Source organism: Eublepharis macularius, chromosome 4 (assembly GCF_028583425.1).
Source record: "Eublepharis macularius isolate TG4126 chromosome 4, MPM_Emac_v1.0, whole genome shotgun sequence".
Classification (NCBI taxonomy): domain Eukaryota; kingdom Metazoa; phylum Chordata; class Lepidosauria; order Squamata; family Eublepharidae; genus Eublepharis; species Eublepharis macularius.
The window spans coordinates 165,685,584-165,706,599 of NC_072793.1; the positions used below are offsets into that span (position 1 = coordinate 165,685,584).

Here is a 21,016-nt window from a genome sequence, read left to right on the forward strand (position 1 = left end):
GGTGAGGTCATCAGCTGCCCTGGAAGCATGCCCAGAAGGCCTGTCCCCCACCTTTCCTCTCTTGCCAGCCAGGTGAGTAGAGGCAGGGGACGGAGGGTGGGAACGGGGGATCCCCTGCCCCCAGAAGCTCTCTCAGCCTCACAGGGGGATTGTTGTGGGGATGATAATAACAAACGTTGTAAATTGCTCTGAGTGAATGTTAAGTTGTTCTGAATGGTGGTATATAAATCGAATGTTGCTGTTGTTGTTATTGTGGGGAAGGGATTGGTGTTTAGTAGACAGTTGAACACTGAATTTGAGTGTTAGTCTGAAAAAAAGACACAACTGCGTTTGACTTTGTGAGAGAAAAGTTTCTAAGGATGAGGAGTAATATAAGAGTTGTCCATAGGGAAGAATGAAAAAGTCATATTAATCTCTTTTCCTGTTGGATATCAGGAGTAACTTCTTGCCATAGGTGCATTTTTCTTGCAAAAACTCAGAAGTCAGCGGCTCTGTCAGTTTTCCCCTTTAGGATTGTAATGATTCCAAGTAAATGTGTGCTTGTGTCTTTAAATGCTTGGTTTGAGCTAGGTGAAGAGTGGGGGTGAGAGAGGGATGAGTGAGTGATATGACTGGTTGATGACTGAGAGGGTGGGCAGAGTTAATGCAGTTTAGACTGAGAGTGGAGAGCAAGTGTCAGTCAGAAGAAAGCAGGCTAGCTGTGTGCTGCCTGAGTATACTGAAGTATCTATGAGAGAAATATAACCTGTGTGGAACCTGAACTGAGCATGTTTGTGAAAGGACACTCAGTCAGGGAAAGAGAGGCCAGCTGTGTGAATGAGAGTAAATGAAGTAACTTTAAGAACCAACAACTACTTTTATGAAACCAATACGCTTCTTGAAAAATAAACATTTATTTTGTTTTGTTATATCCCAGTGTAGCTGTCATTGCTATATCCCATTCATATCCTCAGGGCCACATAGAACCACGAAGGAGCCTGACGCTTAAACACGTTACAAAAGGGAAAATTTAAATAAAACATTTTGGAATAATATATTCCTGGTGGCAGCAAACTACCCAGAGGGTGTAAGGGGGAGATTAAAAGAAAAATCTACCCCCCAAAAGTAAAGGTCATAACAAGGATATTATCACTAGCAGTCTGTTGTGTGATGTCTCAAAAGGAAAATGAATCACTATTATTTAGTTCCTTAACTCCATGAAAAAATTGATTTTCTCATGAAAGTAACTTTGTTCTCCAGCCCATTTTAAGTAAAGGAGCACAAAGTTCCAGCTCTTTCAAATAGCCAGGGTGCAAAGTTACCCCAGCTAAGTTTTGTTAGTAATTTGTCTACATATAAGCCTCCCTGCTGAAAAGAAGCAGCATATAAAGCAAAAGGAAGAAAATAGTGCTATTGTTAGCAGGCAGGGGTAATAATATTTGATTTATATACCGCCCTTCAGGACAACTTAATGCCCACTCAGAGTGGTTTACAAAGTATGTTATTATTATTCCCACAACAATCACCCTGTAAGGTAGATGGGGCTGAGAGAGCTCCAAGAAGCTGTGACTGACCCAAGGTAGTCAATAAAGATGGCATAGAGATGTGTGAAAAAGAAATGAATGTTTCTGAAACAGATTTAAAAGATATTTGAAACTTTATTGCCAAATAAGGAAAAACATCAGCAATAGTGAAGGAAAGGGAGCAATGCATAAATGTGTCATTAAAAATAGGTGTGAAAAATCTATAAGCAGTTCAGCAAAGTTGTTTTCCAAGTTGGAGGGGGCAGGAACAGAGAGGAGAAGCAGTCATGAGGGGGGGCCACTTCAAGATACAAAGCCTTAACAACAATGCATATGTGGGGGGTGGGGTGGGGGGGATAATGTTTGGAGAGAAGGGGAAATGTTTCCGTGCAAGATAGAGTATGGGGAAGAGAATAATAAACAAAAAATGGAACACACGAGAGCTGAAGAAACAGAAAGAAAAATGTAGAAACCAGCGGCATGAGAGAAGAGCCAAACTAGAGATCACAGTTTTGGGGCAAGTTGTGTCTGGGTTCCCTGGACCTAACTCCCATTCCGTGCAGTCACACAACAGCTCCAGGGAATGATTCATTTATTTGCTTACATGTCCTCCTTTCTCACTGGGATGCAAGGCAGATTACACAGTGCAAGTCACTTTAAAGATCAGAGGGAGCCCTTTTCAGCTTGGAAATGTGGCACGGGAGGAGGAAGGACTCCTGCCTCCTCGACACTTGCTGTTTTCCGAAGGTGAAAGGAGCCCTGGCAGGGAATTATTTTCATAACTTTGGAACAGCATGTGGAGTGCCAAACACACCATCAATTTTGATACAGGCAATTTGATAGATGTAAGGAAAGGGGTGATAAATCACATAATGGGCTGGATACAGCCAGCTTTTTCATTCAGGCTCACTCTAGATGGGGGGGGTGGCTATGGAAATTAGGTGAAGTGGTGTCACCAAATGCTATGATGTTACTTCCAGCACAAGCTGGCAGTGACAATGGATTGAGTGGCACTCTAGGATTCACACAAAACTCTATGGATAAACCGTAGAGTTTAGGGTGAATGCTAGAACATCACTGGCGATGTGATGATGTCACTTACATGTCATACCAGAAATGACATTGCCAGTGATATCATCGCATTTTAGTTAGTATTCTCTGTGCAGAGATTTGCCTTCTTACCACAAGGAACATTCTGTTTTATGAGAACTCTCACCAGCAGTCTGAAGTAGTTTTCTCCTGGAGGATTTACTTCATTTGTGTGTGAATTAGGCCTTTTCCCTGAGTCTCCTTCTCTCCCTGCCTCTCTCCTTCTCTCAGGTGACTCATGAAAGTTTTGTCCAATGTGGCTTGTCTACCCTGCGAAGGGACCATTATATCCAACTCGTTGCCCGCAGCTCGCAGCTCCCCAGTCCCAATGGTATCCAAACACTCAACTTGCGCTGGAGTGCTCGCCGTGGGTACCTGTTCATACAGACAGACAAGCCAATCTATACCCCTCAGCAAAAGGGTGAGTCCACCTGTCCCCCTCAAAATACTTTTACAAAGTTGACTTTCTGTTAGCATTGTCGTTCTTCTTACTTCACAGGCTGTGTTAGCCAAAAGGGAGTCTTCAAAAGCAGCCATTGTGTCTGTTGGACTCTGGCGTCATCCATCGTCGCTTGTACCCTGCTCTGGGGAAAAAATGCAGATACATATAAATTTCCCTCAGCAAGAGTAAAAGTAGCTTGAGTGTAGCTTTTTCAGAGAGAAAAGGAGCTCCTTTCTCTCCCCACAATATTCACTTCCTTGAAAATGCATTCCTATTAACTGCGTTTGCAAAAGGAAAAAAAATATTGTCATGCAGAAAGAAAAAGAGAAAGAATGTAATCCTAGGCCGTTTCCAGATGGCTTACCTTCACGCGGGACGTTGCGCCTCGTTGCGGGGAAAATGTGAAATATCGCGTTTCCTCGTGTGAGTTTTGTGCGATGTTGCATGACGTCGCGCAAAACTCACGCGAGGAAACGCGATATTTTGCATTTTCCCCGCAACGAGGCGCGACGTCCCGCGTGAAGGTAAGCCATCTGGAAACGGCCCTTCTCTCACTCTGGGTGTCCCTTATTGTGTTCTCAACCCATTTTTGATCCCTTTATTCCAGTGTATTTCCGAGTCTTTGCTCTGGACCACAAACTGAGGCCAAGCACCGAACCTGTCATCATCACTGTGCAGGTAACTTGGAAGTTGTAGCCTGAAGAAAGCAGGATGGGAAACTTGATATTTTTATGAAGGTTTAAAAAAAACATCCTTCTTTCCTATCTTTCTGTCACCATTAGAACCCGCGAGGTCTTCAGGTCCGGAAAGATCAGCGTGTGGCAATGAATTTTGTGATAACAGATCAACTGACTATTCCTCATATCTCGGAGTAAGTTTTACCAGCTGGGTAACCAGGGCTTGCCTGAAGCAACAAGTAGCTGCTTGGGGCAGTAGGATTCCAGATGTTTCAGGCTAACCCAGCCCCTTTGCGGCATACTAAAGAACTGAATGGGGCAAATCTCCCTTCTCTTTCTCCATTTACCTTATGGGACAACAGGCTATACTGAAGAAAACCCTTCAGGAGCAAACAAAACCCCTAAACTATATACAACAGTAGGAAAAGAGGCAATACAAGACTAACTTTCTTTAAAGGCAGCAGAACTAGGTTGTAACTACAGAAAGGGAGAGGGTCAGGCAGGCTGGTTCACTACCTTGGCCTGTGGGAATTCCTGAAAAGGAAGGCCAGTTTGGATTTGCTGTCTTTAATAATGGTCTCTCACAGGGCTTTTTTTCAGGGGGAACGCGGGGGAACGGAGTTCCGGAACCTCTTGAAAATGGTCACATGGCTGGTGGCCCCGCCCCCTGATCTCCAGACAGAGGGGAGTTGAGATTGACCTCCGGCAATCTCAACTCCCCTTTGTCTGGAGATCAGGGGGCGGGGCCACCAGCCATGTGACCGTTTTCTCCGAGGGCAACCCACTGAGTTCCGCCACCTCTTTTCCCAGAAAAAAAGCCCTGGTCTCTCACGTACTAAAAGAGAATCTCTGCCTAACTGCATATGTAGCTTGGGGGATAGGATGGTCCCCCTTCCTTTTTAAGGACTCTTATGCTTTGATACCCACACGGCAGAATTTCAGGAGGGGCAGCAATGATGCAATGAGAAGGAAAGCATCACCTGCTGTATTTCTGTATGCAAAAACTGTTAGGAAAACTAAGTGGGCAACCCTAGGCGGAGTGCTGCTTATTTAAAATCCCTGAGCTCCAAAGTATCCAACAGATAGCTTAATTTGACTCACTCTAGCTACTTATTACTCTGTGTTGTCTATGGCTAAAATATAAGATGAAAGGAGGACTCCAAGTATGGCTGTCAACTAAGCAGAATATAAATAGATTCTTGATATGCAGAAATTAGTAGGTTACGCTTCTCAAAGCATAGCGATAAACATTATACCTTGGTAATTTTTGCACAGCAAGTTGGGGTCCGATTGACAAGCGAGCTGGGCAACTAAGTCCAGCTAACGGCAGGATCAGAAAGGTTTATGCTAACTCATTAGGAAACATAATTTTTTTCCCTTTGAACAATAGATCCCTATCTATCACCACTCGTTACAAATCTTTCTTGTTTCAAGTCTTCTCTGCTATGCAGCCAGGGGTGCCAACTTGCATGGAGACAGAAAAAGTGCCTTGCCCCTTTCGTAGAGGCTTAACATGTAGGAAAAGGCAGCCGAAACTTTTCATGGCATGGAGGCAAATAACATCCCCTGCTAAATAGCATAGTATTAAGCCTCTGTTGAGGATGCAAGACTTTTTTGTCTCCAGGTTGCTGATATCCCTTCCATGCAGCCTTGGAGGCTTGCTGTTTGAGTAGGGCAACCCACAGAAGCACGGGGGGTGGGGGTGGGTGGGGGGGAGGTGCAGACATCAGTGTCCTGCAACACACACACACACACACACACATTGTTGCTCTCAGTGCTGCATCAGGCAGCAACAGGAGCCTGGGCACGTGAAGTGGCCTTACACTGATTCGGAGCACTGGTCCATCAATGTCAGTATTGCCTACTCAGACTGGCAGCAGCTCCCCAGGGTTTCAGGAAGAGGTCATTCACATCATCTCCTACCTGGTCCTTTAACTGGAAATGCCGGGGATTGAACCTGGGATCTTCTGCAAACTCCCCCACTGAGCCACAGCCCCTCCCTGGGACATTGCTCACCATAGTTGGCAACTGGGTACACCTATGTTTAAGCAGCACAAAGCCAGAGCACCCTTTGGCATGAAGAACTAGTTTTCTGTTTTCTGGCTCAAATGTGCCCTGCTGTCTTTGTCTTTCTCTTTTCCAGGCCTGGCATTTGGCGAATCATGGCCCAGTTCCTCAACACACACAGTTCCAACACGACCGCAGAATTTGAGGTGAAAAAATATGGTACGTCCTGGGGGTTATCTTGGTGTTTTGGGGTTTTTTTACCTGACAGGCTAGGCATGACAGGCCAAAATCCAGTCTACCCCTAGGGATGCATTCACCATATCTAATTGTAAAGTTGTGGTTTTGTACTGATAGCAAAATCTGTGCTGATAGAAGAACCAGGCCAGCCATGACTAGGGTAGGGGATTTTGCAAACCCTAGTGAACCCCCAGGTTAGCAGAAAAACTTTATAACCTACTCTCTCTGTACCAGCTTACCTGCAGACAGTATAATGATGGTAGGGGAAGCAAAGAAGCTGGCATTCGGGCACCATTTTGAGTTGCAGTAGCAGGTGCAATGCACACCATCAGCCTTGATTGTGATGGTCAAGAAGAGGAGGAGGAGGAGGAGGCAGCAGTGGGGAAGGAATTGGTGAAGTTGATGGGGAGAAGAGGGTGATGAGCAGAGCTAGGATCACTCTCATAGTAAACAGATCTAATTAGAAAAGCACAGAGATGATAGAGCCAGTTTGGTGTAGTAGTTAAGAGCGGCAGGACTCTAATTTGGAGAGCCAGGTTTGATTCCCCTACTCCTCCTCTTGAAGCCAGCTGGGTGACCTTGGGTCAGTCACAGGCTCTCTCTCAGAGCTCTCACAGAGCCAAAACACACGTTAAGAAATACCTAGGTTCAGCACGTGTTCTCTTACCTCAAGGTTTGCCGGGATCTGTAGGCGTCCTGGAAGCTTAAAGTTTAGCATTTACAGAGCAGCAGGGAGGGAAATACAGGTGCCTGTATTTCCCTTCCCCTTCCTGCTGCTCTGTAAATGCTAAACTTTAAGCTTCCAGGATGCCTACAGATCCAAGCAAACTTTGAGGTAAGAGAACAAGTTTAGCATTTACAGAGCAGCAGGGAGGGAAATACAGACGCCTGTATTTCCCTTCCCCTTCCTGCTGCTCTGTAAATGCTAAACTTTAAGCTTCCAGGACGCCTACAGATCCCGGCAAACCTTGAGGTAAGAGAACACGTGCTGAACCTAGGTATTTCTTAACGTGAGTTTTGGCTCTCAGCCCCACCCACTTCACAGGGTGTTAGCTGTTGTGGGGATAATAATACTATACTTTGTAAACTGTTCTGAGTGGGTGTTAAATTGTCCTGAAGGGCGGTATGTAAATCAAGTTTTATTATATGAAAGTACAACTGAGCTAATTAAGATATGAAAAGGCTGGACATGTTATTTAGTTCAACTGTACCTTTATATGGACTCTGTGCTTTGTTGATTGAATCTGCTGTACTTTTGTGATTGGATCCATCCCAAAGAATGATGAGTAAATTACCCTTTTCTTACCCATTTACATATTGCAAGTGATTCCAAAATTACACAAATCACTTTCCCAAGTTATGCAGCATTTGGAACCTAAGCAGAGTTATTCCAGTCTAAGCCCGTTGATTTCAGTGGATTTAGAAAGGTGTAAAACTGTTTAGGATTTCACTAGAAATGTGTAGCACGTTTGGTCACCTGAGACAAACTTTCAGTAATTCCCAGCAGAACCCTATGGCTTCAAAAACATAGTTTCTGGATCCGTTTCATCCAGCAGGGCTGGAAAAGCTAAAGTCAACGGCTAATCATATAGGATTAGGTTCACTCTTACTGTTAACATTAAAAATGACAAGATGATAGTAAACATAGGTCCATATGAGATGCTTTTAATATATAATCACACATATACAAGAAAATATTGGAAAGTGGCACAGATAGTGCCATAGGGTAATGAAGGGCAAGCCGTACTTGTTAAATTTATGCCTCTCATCTTCTTCCTATTAGTGCTTCCGAATTTTGAGGTGACAATTATCCCAGAACGGAAATACATTCTCCTCTCAGGACAGCGGGATTCTGATTTGCAAATTGACCTTCAGGCTAAGTAAGTGGCACTCAGAGATGCAATTTCATATATATATATATATATATATATATATATATATATATATATATATATATATATATATATATAAAATAATTTTTTTAATGTAGGGGTGAGGAGGAGATTTCCATAGAAGAGAGGCGAGATTGTCAGGAGGGTTTAAAAGCAGACTGCAGAGAAGTGGTATATTTTTGACCTAGTTAATCTTTGTATCCCTCGTGATAACCAGAGTGACATTGCCAAATGAGGTCAAGTAGTCCACGGTCCTCCACCCCCAGTAAATGGGTTTGTGCCTTTCAGGAAATCCTAAGAAGAGTTACTCCAGTCTAAGCCCGCTGAAATCAAAGGGTTTAGAATGGAGTAACTCTGTTTAGGATTTCACAGTTAGACAAGCATTCCTATTACATACCACTGCAAGGCAACTTAATATCAGTTTTCCCCTGAGGAGAAGAAAGTAAAAATGGAAAAGGAGGCGGCATGAAAATAACTGGTGAGAGCCTCTGGCAAGTAAGGAGAGCTGCCACTGTAAACAGCTTTTGAACCCTAGTGGCTTATGGATTGATGTAGAGCCAAACTAGATGGGCATGTTTTTAAAGAGTTAGGTCTGGATTTCTATACCCCAGCGTGGTTCCCCCCCCCCCAGCCAGGTAGCAGCTGTGGGAAATGGCTTTTTAAAAATAAAGGAGAATCCAAACAGGCTTGGAATACTGCCAGAGAATACTTGCCTTCCCTCCGAAGCCAATTTTCCATGTGGGAACAGTACTGGGGTTGCTATTTCCAAAAATGGAGAAATAACGCCCCCCCCCAGTGCTGTTTCCTTGCAGGAAAATGGCTGGGGCGGGGAGAGGAACACTTACTGCCCCCACAGTGGAGTTCCAAGCCTGTAAGGGTTCCTCTTTATTTTTTAAATGCCATTCCCTACAGTTGCTGTTTGGCTGCAGGGAAGCTAGACCCAACTTTTTAAAAATTCACACATCCAGTTTGGCTCATAGGGTATTAGTTGTGAATTGCCTTGGGTGCTTTTTATTGTAAACTTCAACTGGTTCATTTAAAACCAGTTTAGTGTAGTGGTTAAGAGCGGTAGGACTCTAATCTGGAGATTCCCCACTCCTCCACTTGAAGCCAGCTGGGTGACCTTGGGTCAGTCACAGCTCTTCACTATTGATGTTTTTCCTTGTTTGGCAATAAAGTTTCAAATATCTTTTCATCTGTTTCAGAAACATTCATTTCTTTTCACACACCTCTATGCCATCTTTATTGACTACCTTGGGTCAGTCATAGCTTCTTGGAGCTCTCTCAGTCCCACCCACCCCACAGGGTGATTGTTGTGAGGTTAATATAACATGGTTGTTGTGGATTTTCTGGGCTGTATCGCCGTGGTCTTGACATTGTAGTTCCTGATATTTCGACAGCAGCTGTGACTGGCATCTTCAGAGGTGTAGCACCGAAAGACAGAGATCTCTCAGTGTCAAACTGTGGAGAAGATGTTAGCAGGTAATTTATATCTACTCAGGAAGGTGGGTTTGGGTTGCGTCATCCTGTAACCCAAACCCACCTTCCTGAGTAGATATAAATGACCTGCTAACACCTTCTCCATAGTTTGACACTGAGAGATCTCTGTCTTTCGGTGCTACACCTCTGAAGGTGCCAGTCACAGCTGCTGGCGAAACGTCAGGAACTACAATGCCAAGACCACGGCGATACAGCCCAGAAAATCCACAACAACCATCGTTCTCTGGCCGTGAAAGCCTTCGACAATATATCGTTAATATAACACATTGTGTAAACCACTTTGAGTGGGCATTAAGTTGTCCTGAAGGGTGGTATATAAACAAATGTTGTTATTATTATTGTTGTTAAAATGCTATAAATCCATTTGTTTATAGCAGAAATCACTCAGGGTATGTATAGATAAATATATTAAAAATAGAGCTCAAAGGGCATCCACAGAGCCTCTTTTTATATGTATGTCTATAGCGTGCTGATGAATTTAATGCAGGTATGCCATCTTCCTCTATGGCAACTAGATGGCCCACTTTCCCCCTTTTGTGGAAGAATGAAGTGCCAGAGATGGTAAGAGATTGTCCTACTTCCATTTCTGGGCACTCTGCTGTGGAGTGTTTTCTTTCCCTACTTGGTCACCTGGTCCTTGGTACTGCCTACACAATCTTCTTCTCCTGCTGGGAAATGAAGAGACCTGTAGTTTAGATAGAAGCAGCACAATCTGCCACAAATGCAGATTCTCCTGAGGGGTAATCATGTGGTGAGAAATGAGGGGAGACAGAAATATGTCGACAATTTATCAACCCCTCATCCTGAAGATAAGTCTTTGAATTCTCCCTGGGTTTCTCCCTGAACAGATTGTTCTACGGGAAGGGTATCAATGGCGTGGCTTATGTGAGATTTGGTGTGAGAGATGACAATGGGGAAAAAACTCTCATCCCGGGACTGGAGCAACAAGTTTTGGTAGGTGAACGCAGGTATCTCAGCACCTTCCCTGCTTGCAGTGTCCCTATTTAGGATTTCTGATAGGCCTGGAGGAAAACATCATGTACCTTTAACATAGGCTTAATGTGTAGAAATGGGTAGCTGAAGCTTTTCATGTCATAGAAAGCAATAACATCACCTGGTAAATTAAGAAGGCAGGACATTTTTTTCTCTAGATTGCTGGCAATCCTATCCCTTTCAGGGAAGTCTGAAAATGAGTCTTCCTAAATTTACCCATTAGTTGCTTAGTTCCTAAACTATTGGAAGTCAAGTCTGACAGGAAGTTATATTCTCTGCCTGGAGATTTTCATTCTCTTTCCAGACAGGTGTGGGCCAAGCAGCACAATCTTTGCCTGAGCCCATTGATTTCAGTGAACTTGGAAGGGATGTAAATCTTCTCGGGATTGCACTGTACAGTTCTCTGAACATGCTCAAGTGCTCTCTTTCACTGAGCCCCAGAACTGAAAAGAGGCTCAAGAGCTGGACTCTTATTCATCTCTTAAAATTCTGTCCAGCAGCTAATTTTTTGGCAAGGGTCATTTTCTGAACTGAGCAAGGGCAGATGGGCCAGCAACATCGGCTCTCCCCTCCCTTCTTCTGCCAAGCCACAAGCAAAGGGGTCTCAAACCGGGTTGGTGCATGCGTTACTCTCTTGCAGGTGGGTTGTGAGCAGGGCTTTTTTTCAGCAGGAACGCGGGGGGAACGGAGTTCCAGAACCTCTTGAAAAGGGTCACATGGCTGGTGGCCCCGCCCCCTGATCTCCAGACAGAGGGGAGTTGAGATTGCCCTCAGTGCGGGAGGGCAATCTAAACTCCCCTCTGTCTGGAGATCAGGGGGCGGGGCCACCAGCCATGTGACCCTTTTCTCCCAGGGCAACCCACTGAGTTCCACCACTTCTTTTCCCAGAAAAAAAGCCCTGGGTTGTGAAGCTAGTGGAGAGGAGGAGGAGGAGAAGCTGGGAAAAGAAGCCATGGAAAGTTCAAAGGCAAATTTGATTCTGTGTCTGAATAAAGAGGGGAATTGCCGTGTAATGCAGCCAGCTGTTCATAATGCCATGTAGTTAAACACGCTAAAATGAAAAATAACATATAAACTCAGCTGATGTGAGAATTTGGAGTAGAGGATAGGGAAGGTAGCTCATAGCTACTTTGCATGCGGCTCTTGGAAAACAGAGTAAATTCAGAACTCATTCCAGTTTCAAGCAGAGGCTTTGCCATACCCTGCCCCGTAAGCATCTAATTCTCATTTACCCTCTTTGTGCTTCACACACAAAACAAAGCAGTTCAGGAGTCCAGAAGGGGAGAATAGTGACCCAGAATCTGCGGTTGCATTTTAGAGTGAATTGCCTTGTTCACACTGGAGCGAGTCTGGACGGGTCAGTTTTGCCCATTCAGTTCCCATACGGCAGCATTTTTTTCATGATCATCTGCACCAGATTTGCTACCATGAGTAGTCACCCTGGCTTTTCCACAGCTTTCCTGGGAGCGCTTATACCCCAACTTTTTTTAAAAAATCTGCTTTCAGATAGGCTGTTTCTCCACACATACTCTTTATTCTGTCTTTGGTGTTCCACCCTCCGCCCTCTCTCCTGCCCCCTGCTAACCCACTGCATTGTGATTGGCTAATCTCATCTAGCCAGCCACTCCCTCTCCCCCGTTTCCATTCTTCTCCCCTCCTCTCGTTCTTTTTTTTTTTAAAAAAAAATTTAAGTCCAGCACAGGCTCAATGAATCGCTAGTTTGAAAGTAGGCAGGGAAAAGTTCCCTATTTATTCTTTTTGCTTTGGCACTGGTGAGAATATATACAGGGGGCAAAATATCTGGGTATAAGAAATAATTGAGTTTTAGATTCTCTTTTTATCCCATGGTGGAGAAACAGATGCTTGGGGGCAACAGAGGAGGAGGCAGGAACGGAACTTTGCTAGCGATTCATTTCTGCTTCGATGAGAGGTGCAAATGGCCACATAAAAGCCAATTCCATGCCTTTCGGCTTGTCTTCAGGGAAAGTTATGTCCCCAGTGCAGAAGGGGCTTGTGTGTGGGGTGGAGGTGACCCCTTTGCTTGTGCCTGGGCTTGCATACTGGGAGGCCTTGGGACCTGTGGCTATGTTGCAAGCCAGGTGAGAACCCCTGGAGATCTCAATTGGGATAATAGTCACTCACTTATACCAAATATCTCAAAAGCAAAGCAGAGGATTCCACACTGCAAAGCAAATCTAAAATAAGGATGTTGCTGGCTGCTACCGATATCGTTTCCCGTTCTGACCACACTGCAGCCTGACATCTGACACATGAGATTAAGGACAGTTCCAGTTTCATCTCTCCATGATTTCTTTCTCTACATATTTTTTTTTCCTTTGATGAGTGTTTTACTCCCCAGACTGTGAAAAATTTAGTCCCTTCTCTCTGCCTCAAGGAAAGTTATGTATGTACCATAATGTCCAAACAATAAAACTGACTTTTATTTCCCTCCATCTCCACCCTAATTTCAATTATATCAGGTGGTTGATGGCCATGCCTTAGTGACCCTAAAGCGCAGCCAACTTGAGATGAAACTGGGGCGCCCTCTACAGGACCTAATAGGAACAACACTCTACATTGCGGCCACTGTTATAGAGACAGCAAGTGAGTCAAGAAACGGGAATACTTCTCTCCTGACCTCACATTGTTTCTACACTAAGGAATCATATGTTTTTGCGTTTAGTTTTTCCTTGATGTGTTTCTCCTTTTTTGGAGCCCTAGTGAAATTTGCATTAATTTTCAGCAGTAGAGTTTTTAACTGAGGTTAGCTGATGGACAATTTATTACAACGTGTTTGTTTTATGGGTGATATTAATTGTATCGATTTTGTGACAACTTATTTTGTATTTTGTTTATGTGTTCTTTTTTTCTCATTTTTATTGAGGACCTGTCCCCTTTTTTGTTTGTGGTTATCGAATGTACTTGAAGCAAATATGAAAATTTAGTACGGTTTGTAGCCATATTACAGACTGTTGTAACATAATTGGCTCACAAAATACAGTAGATAATTTTCCACCTGCTTTAGACAATTCCCAGTGCAGTCTAAAGCAGAATTTTATTCTTCTAAGCCCACCGAAACCACTTAACTTAGAAGGGTATTACTCTGCTTTGGATGCCAATAAAGATTCTTCATCCTCTCTTAAAATCCTCATCTATCTGGTTAATAGCATTGTGGAGAAAGAAAATAGTCACTACTGATGAGCTAAGAGGGTGCAAATTTAAAAAGTAGAAAAAATATATTGCTGAGAAATCAGTATCCCCACACTGTATATTAGGATGAGAAAGGTATGCGTAGAAATTAGTTCATTAATAATTCTAATCATAAAAAGAACGATTATTTCAATATTTAACTCAAAGCAGTCTTCCTTTGCTCCCTGGATGGAAAAAGAGACAAGATAAAATCTATTTACAAAACTGGATTCCAAAGCTTAGAGGACAGATTTATTTTATTCCTTTTATTTTATTTCCTTTAAGACCCAAAGTGACTTTAAAACATTCTCCCCTGGTCTCTTCTCCATTTTATCCACGCAACCACCACCTTGTAAGGTAAGGTAAGCCGAGAATGTGTGCCTAGGCCAAGGCCATCAGCAACCTTCCATGGCAGTGTGAGGATTCAAATCTGGATTCTCCCAAATCCTCTTCTGACATGTTGTGCAAAACACCAAAACAAGGAGAAGGATAAAAGGAAATCCATAATGACCAGGGAATGTCAAGAGTGCAGGCACTGCAGGTCCAAATCTCTCGGGCACCAGAGTCCTGCCTTTTAAGAAAGAAGTTAACCAATTCATATTGAACACGAGAACAGTCGTGAATTAACTATTTGTTTTCCTCCATGCTGCTGCTTGACAGAGTGCCGACTTGTGCCAGCTGTCCTGCCTAACCTGGTATGCTCAGACTAGCTTATTGCTTTTGTCCTTCCCATCCTGTCAGGAAACAACATTCACCTCTAGTGTGAGTATCCTGTTCATATGTGTAAATCTAAGAGCCAGACCAGACAGGACACTTGGAGCTCCCGGTCCCAACTTATCATGAGAAGAGGAGAGGTTTAAACCTACCCACAAAAACACTGCTGTCTTCCAGATCAGAAACCACTGTTTGACTTGTTTTATTTATTTATTTACTTCATTTGTACCCTGCCTTTCTCCCCAGTGGAGACCCAAAGTTGCTTAAATCATTGTCCCCTCCTCCATTTTTTTCCTCATAACAACAACAAGTATGTCACTGGCCCAAGGTCAACCAGCAAGTGTCCTTGGCAGAGCAGGGATTCAGACTTAGGTCTCTGAGAGCGGGACCACAAGTGACGCCTGACACAGGTTGGACACTAGTCAGCTTCCCTCAAGTTTTGATGGGAAATGTAGGCAGCTTGGCGGAATGTTGGACAAGTGACAGTTGAAAAGTCCATTGAACAGCAGTCAGAGAGTCAAGCTGCAAGACCAGGATGCCTACATTTCCCATCAAAACCTGAGGGAAGCTGACAAGTGTCCAACCTGTGTCAGGCGTCACTTGTGGTCCTGCTCTGAGATCCTAGTCTGACACTCTAACCAGTACACCACACTGGCTCACCACTGTTAGGGTAAACATACAGATACTGGTATCAGGGAAGGGGAGATCACCACTGTTTTCATTACCTCAATGTCCTTTCCCCTCAGGTGGAGAATTGGAAGAGCAAGAGCTTACAACTGTGAAATTTATGTTATCCCCGTATTCGGTGGACCTGTCCCAAACTGAGCGGTATTTTGTGCCTGGTGTATCGTTTCAAGTGCTGGTGCGTATTGTGTGTGTTTTTACAGTGTGTGCGCCCCATACTGTGTGTGTCAAGGGCATTTTGTTATACAGGATGTCCTACATCAGTCCTAGGTTGATTGTGGAAGTTCTTCCTGGTACAGAGATAAAATGACTTCAAATGTTAGAGGTTCAGGTAGGGCCAGGGTTTTTTAAAATTTTAAACTTTTAAATTAACCCTCCTTCTTTTCAACCTGGATCTACACAGCTGAAGTTTCCTTTCTGAAAAAGACTTCTGAGGTGATGAGAGATGTGTGTTATGTTTATGGTCAGTACCAGGGCCTTTTTTCAGCTGGAATGCGGTGGAATAGAGTTCTGGAACCTCTTGAAAATGGTCACATGGCTGGTGGCCCCGCCCCCTGATCTCCAGACAGAGGGGAGTTTAGATCGCTGGAGCGGCGCGGAGGGCGATCTAAACTCCCCTCTGTCTGAAGATCAGCGGGTGGGGCCACCAGCCATGTGACTATTTTCACCGATTTTTGACCCAAAGTGATGTCATTGGTCCTGAGAGCGTGTGGTACCAAGAGTTGCCCCTTGTGCTGGCAGCCCACTGAGTTCCACCACCTCTTTTCCTAGAAAAAAAGCCCTGGTCAGCACTAGAGATCAGTGGGTCAAGAACTTCCTAGCAAAGCGGCACGTCCACTGAGAGCAAGGGCCCCTGTCTTGGTTCACTTGTCATGAGACCTGGCTTGGTCAGAGGCAGTAGACAATGTTTTGTCAAGCTCTGTGTGAAATACATCCCAGAATCACCTCTAATAATAGTGCAAAAGTCTCTGAAGGTCACATGTCCTGTTCCCCCATCTGCCTGCTGTGCCTCTGCCGCTTCCAGACCATTTTGGGGCTCCATTAGGTGATATTCCCCAAAGCAGCACCCTAAAAACTGAAGCAAGTGAAACCCTGCTGTGTCCAATAATGCCTTTCCATGCTCTTTTGCTCTCTGAAATCACTGAGTGCCCATTCGTGTATTATCATTTGTACTTACCTCTTTGTAGACATCATTGTGCATGCATTTGTATATAGGTGGCTATATGTTATAAATCTCCCCCTACCCAGGCTTCAGTTTCGCTACCAGATGGTTCACCTGTTCCCCACCTTCCAGTCCATTTCTCTGCCCAAATAGATGGCTCATCCCCAGAAAATGCTCAAGTGAAGAGCGATGAGCGTGGAGTTGTGTCGCATACAGTCAACATTCCTGCTACAGCTACAGCAGTCACTTTCACGGTATGTGCACTTCACCCACACTAGAGTGGACAATCAGAGAAAAGGACATCGCTTGCATCATATTATTTTGTTTTTCTCCCCTGGGGCTATGATAACTAGTTCAGAAAATCGTAATAATTTTGTTGGGAGATGAGGTGAAAGAGTGTTGGATGGTTATGAAATTCAAGTCTAGTTATACCTTAAAAGATCACTTTGTCAGATACAGATGAGAATAAAGATCCATCAGCAAGCACTGGGTGTTTATGGTGTATTTCTACCAATAGATTTGTTTTCCGATGTACAGGTTGAACAAGCATTAGAGAGTGTAGCATGTATAGAAACAGACCGTTGTAGCCTCTCACTCTGTAAGGGTGCGGTACTGGGATCTCTTACAGAGCTCAGCATTCTCTTCAACTTACAATTCTCAGGTTTCTCTGTGGCAAGTGATGACTTTTCAATTGCTATAAAGGTTATAGATCTACTCAATGAACTGTGTGTAACTTCGTTGTTCCTCCACAGATAACAGCTGGGACAGAGTCTCCTGCCAAAGTTACTCTGACCATCAAAGCCATGAACTCCCCAGAAGGCACTTACTTGGTCATTCTTAGGCAGAATTCCCAAGACTTGAACCCAGGAGACACCCTCACGCTGTCGCTGAAGAGCATTGGACCAGATGACTTCTCCAACTTCTATTATATGGTGAATCCTTGCTACGTGATGGTGGGCCTCACCATATCTGGGATGAATGAAAGATGTTACCAGAGCTTATTGACTCTTTTGATTTCTTATTTGCCCTTCTGGTATATAATTATGCCACAGGTAGGAGTGATTCTGTGTTGGTGGAGGATGGACTCTTGACTGGGCTAGGCCTCCCACTTGCTCTGCAGGCAGGGCCACAGCAATTAACTCAGAGCGGGACCACAAGTGACGCCTGACACAGGTTGGACACTTGTCTGCTTCCCTCAAGTTTTGATGGGAAATGTAGGCATCCTGGTCTTGCAGCTTGACTCTCTGACTGCTGCCCAATGGACTTTTCAACTGTCACTTGTCCAACATTCCGCCAAGCTGCCTACATTTCCCATCAAAACTTGAGGGAAGCTGGCAAGTGTCCAACCTGTGTCAAGCGTCACTTGTGGTCCCGCTCTGAGTCTTATCCCAGTTCAGGGGAGAAACCACCTGGTCCTGTCTGTTCCTCATGCAGGCTCTCATTTATCTCCTTAGATCTCTAACAGAGCCAGTGATCCCAGTATGAGTCCCACTCCTGCTCTTTGGACTGATTGTAAAACAGGCATCTTGTGTAATCATTCCTGGTCTGTACCAATTGAGATGAAAGTGGGAGATCACATAATGGAATGTTCCTTCCCCCTCATCCTAAGATATAAAAGGCAAACCATGTTGCCAATGACTCACTTTTTATCCCCGCTCAGGTACACTCATGGGGATAAAAAGTCAGTTGTTGTTAACAGGTTTACTTGGCCGCCAGAGCCCAGATACGGAGTCTGCCCAGGGACTCAGCTGGGGTGCAGGGAGAAGAAGTCAGCAGAGCTGTGCCAGTCCCTGCTGGGCCTCGGCTGCTGGCCCCAGCGCAAGGAGGAGAGGCGCTGGCCCAAGCAGCAGCCAAAGCAGGCAGTGGAGCCATGCTGGTCCCTCCTGGGCTTTGGCCACTGGCCTACACAGTGCCAGGGATGGCTCAGGCCACTCCAAGTGTAGCAGGGCTGAGTGCGTTGCCAGGGCACCAGGTTTTCTAGAGCCCATTTTTTATACAATGAGCTTGGTTGCTAGTTAAAAATAAACTCCTCATTCTGCATGAAAATTGTCCTGTCAGAGTCATGGTTTTAGCCTAGCCTTCTTCCTGCCCCATAGATTTCCCACCTGAGGGGAGTTTATTCTGTAAGGTGAGGGAAGCATTCATACATGTTATCCCCACTTGCAGTCTGGAATAGCAGTGTATAGGCTGGCTGTACTTAATGTTGCCAGGCTGCAGCCACCGATTCCCATGAGCCTTTTGGGCGGGGGGGGGGGGGAGCCAGTATAGTTTTACCACAGAGTTTTTGTAAATCCTAGAGGGCTCCCCTGTCATGACATCATATGCAGTTTTTGTCAGACGTGATGCTGGCATGATGCCGGCATGCACCAACATTTTTTATCAATTTCCTTCTACTAGTGATTCAATTGCCGGTAGGCGACTTTTCAGTTCTGGGACATTTCCCACTATCAGCGAGACATTGGTAAGCCTAATTGCACCACATTTTACATCTGCTCCTGTGAATTGTGCCTTTGCTTCCAGATTTTGAACAAAGGGGACATTGTCTCTGCCAGCAGCGTACCCTATGGCTCCATTGTTGTGGTCCCCATTCGCATCACACCCAACCTCATGCCAGGGTTTCGGTTTGTGGCCTTTTACCGCCTGAAGGACAAACTTGTGGCAAACTCCATCTGGGTAGATGTTGTTGACACTTGTGAGGGGAAGGTGAGTAGTTTTTTTTTTAAAAAAATCTTTATTCTGCTCTTCTCCAAGGAGCATTCATGATTCTCCCTTACTCTGTATTATCTCTGTAATTACTCTGTAGGGTAGGTTAGGCTGAGTGAGTAACTGGCCCAAGGTCACCCAGTGAGTTTCGTAGCTAGGGCTTTTTTTCTGGGAAAAGAGGTGTTGGAACTCAGTGGGGTTGCTCTAGGAGAAAATAGTCGCCATTGCAGAAAATGGTCACATGGCTGGCGGCCCCGCCCCCTGATCTCCAGACAGAGGGGAGTTGAGATTGCCCTCAGTGCGGGAGGGCAATCTAAACTCCCCTCTGTCTGGATATCAGGGGGCGGGGCCACCAGCCATGTAACCATTTTCAAGAGGTTCCGGAACTCCGTTCCCCTGCGTTCCCCCTGAAAAAAAGCCCTGTTCATAGCCAAGGCAGGACTGGAGTCTGGGTCTCTCGGATCACAATCCAGCTCTCTACCACACAGACTTTTGTAGCGTGTTAATGTTTCAAAGGAGTTTGCTTCCGTGAGGACTCCTCCCCACAGTCAACTGCTGAGGAATGTAGAGTTGACCTAAATATTAATTGTTCGGAACTTGGTCCAGAGAACAATTTGAGGTTGTGTGATGGCAGCTTTTGGTTAATCTAAGCAGGTCTCAGCTTGGTCAGACCTCACAGGGAAGGCTTGCTGGGAGCTCCGATAAAGCAGCAATGTGCTATGCAATGTGTTCTGGATTCAGATATAAGCATGCCTTTAATAACAATGACAATGACAATGACAATGACAATGACAATGACAATGACAATGACAATGACAATGACAATGACAATGACAATGACAATGACAATCGATTTATATACTGCCCTTTCAAGACAACTTAATGTCCACTCAGAACAGTTTACAAAGTATGCCATTATTATCCCCACAACAAAACACCCTGGGAGGTGGGTGGGGCTGAGAGAGCTCCAGAGAACTGTGAGTAGCCCAAGGCCACCCAGCTGGCTTCAAGTGGAGGAGTGGGGAATCAAACCCGGCTGTCCAGATTAGAGTCCCGCGCTCTTAACCACTACACCAAAGTGGCTCTAAGCATCTAGTTAGCTCAATAACATTTCTCAATAACGTTTTAGGTTCATTACCAGGTATAGAGCACAAATAATACTATCATAGAATTTGTGCTTCCATTCTAAGCCTCTATTATTAAAATGTGATTATTGAGCATTCTTAAGATTGTTTTGATCAACAGAAAATCATAGCATCCATAACAACTGCATAGATCATTAAAGGAGAGCAATTACACGAGTACAGGGAAGTATCTTACCCAAAGATAAACAGGTTACAGGCAAGAAGCCCCTTCTAAGAATAAGCTCTTGATCAGTTCAGCCTCTCATATTTATATGGTTTCAGAACCTTCTTCTAACAACATGTCCCACTTCCAAGGGCTCACATTCTTGGTTAAGTTACTATCTTATAACTTCAAACACTAGACAAGGTTGACTATATTTGAAACATCTTCTTAAAGTATATAAAAATTGTTAGTTCGTTCTTGCTACAATTTTTCTTAACAAAGTCTATGGAAAATTCGTGGTTATAAATATATTTAGATCAGCAGTGTATTGTTATTTTTAACCCTTTCACTTGTCCAGCTACTTCTGTTTTACGGTGGAAACATTTGGATACATTTCTGACCTTCCTCTTTGGCAATATGAAGTTTTAAAAAGTGCAATATGATCCAATCACACTCTCATTTCCCCACCTTCTACTTTGCCTGCTGCTTGTGGGTCAGTGATGATGCCACAGTGAGGATAAGGATCAGTGAGGACGTTATATCACAGGATATTTTTTTCAGCTGCCTTTTCCAGAGAGATTTGCAGCACTCCTGCACCTCCCAATAACATGTAATTTAGACAATAGATGGGCAACTAACATCAAAACAATGAGTATAGCCTTGAACCCTGGCTTCTCCGATGCCCAGTTTAATTAAGCAATGCATAGAATCTTGGCTGTGCAAAACCCCCTTGTACAAGAAATTAGGATGGAACATTTAGGGTTCTGCAAATGCAGAACCACCAGCTAGCATACTGGAATCTGTACCATTTCCACACAGAATCAACAGAGTAATTGGATGAAGCAGGAAGTGACTCGAAACATTTGAACGCTTTCCCATTCAAAATGACTTCCGGTGCATAAGTATAGAGCCATAACCTCCCTGGAACAGGTGAAAGA

The 21,016-nt window shown here is 44.4% G+C and overlaps 1 protein-coding gene across 1 annotated transcript in view; it reads left to right on the plus strand.

Moving 5' to 3' along the window:
- The window catches only part of LOC129329363 (complement C4-A-like), an 81,242-nt gene that overhangs the window by 4,975 nt on the left and 55,251 nt on the right, over positions 1-21,016 (plus strand). The window contains exons 3-13 of the mRNA XM_054978901.1: positions 2,823-3,012; positions 3,641-3,711; positions 3,816-3,904; positions 5,854-5,936; positions 7,738-7,834; positions 10,195-10,300; positions 12,820-12,943; positions 14,989-15,104; positions 16,175-16,342; positions 16,841-17,020; positions 18,609-18,791. Of these exons, the coding sequence (XP_054834876.1) occupies positions 2,823-3,012; positions 3,641-3,711; positions 3,816-3,904; positions 5,854-5,936; positions 7,738-7,834; positions 10,195-10,300; positions 12,820-12,943; positions 14,989-15,104; positions 16,175-16,342; positions 16,841-17,020; positions 18,609-18,791 (1,407 nt within the window). The remainder of the gene's footprint in view (positions 1-2,822; positions 3,013-3,640; positions 3,712-3,815; positions 3,905-5,853; positions 5,937-7,737; positions 7,835-10,194; positions 10,301-12,819; positions 12,944-14,988; positions 15,105-16,174; positions 16,343-16,840; positions 17,021-18,608; positions 18,792-21,016) is intronic.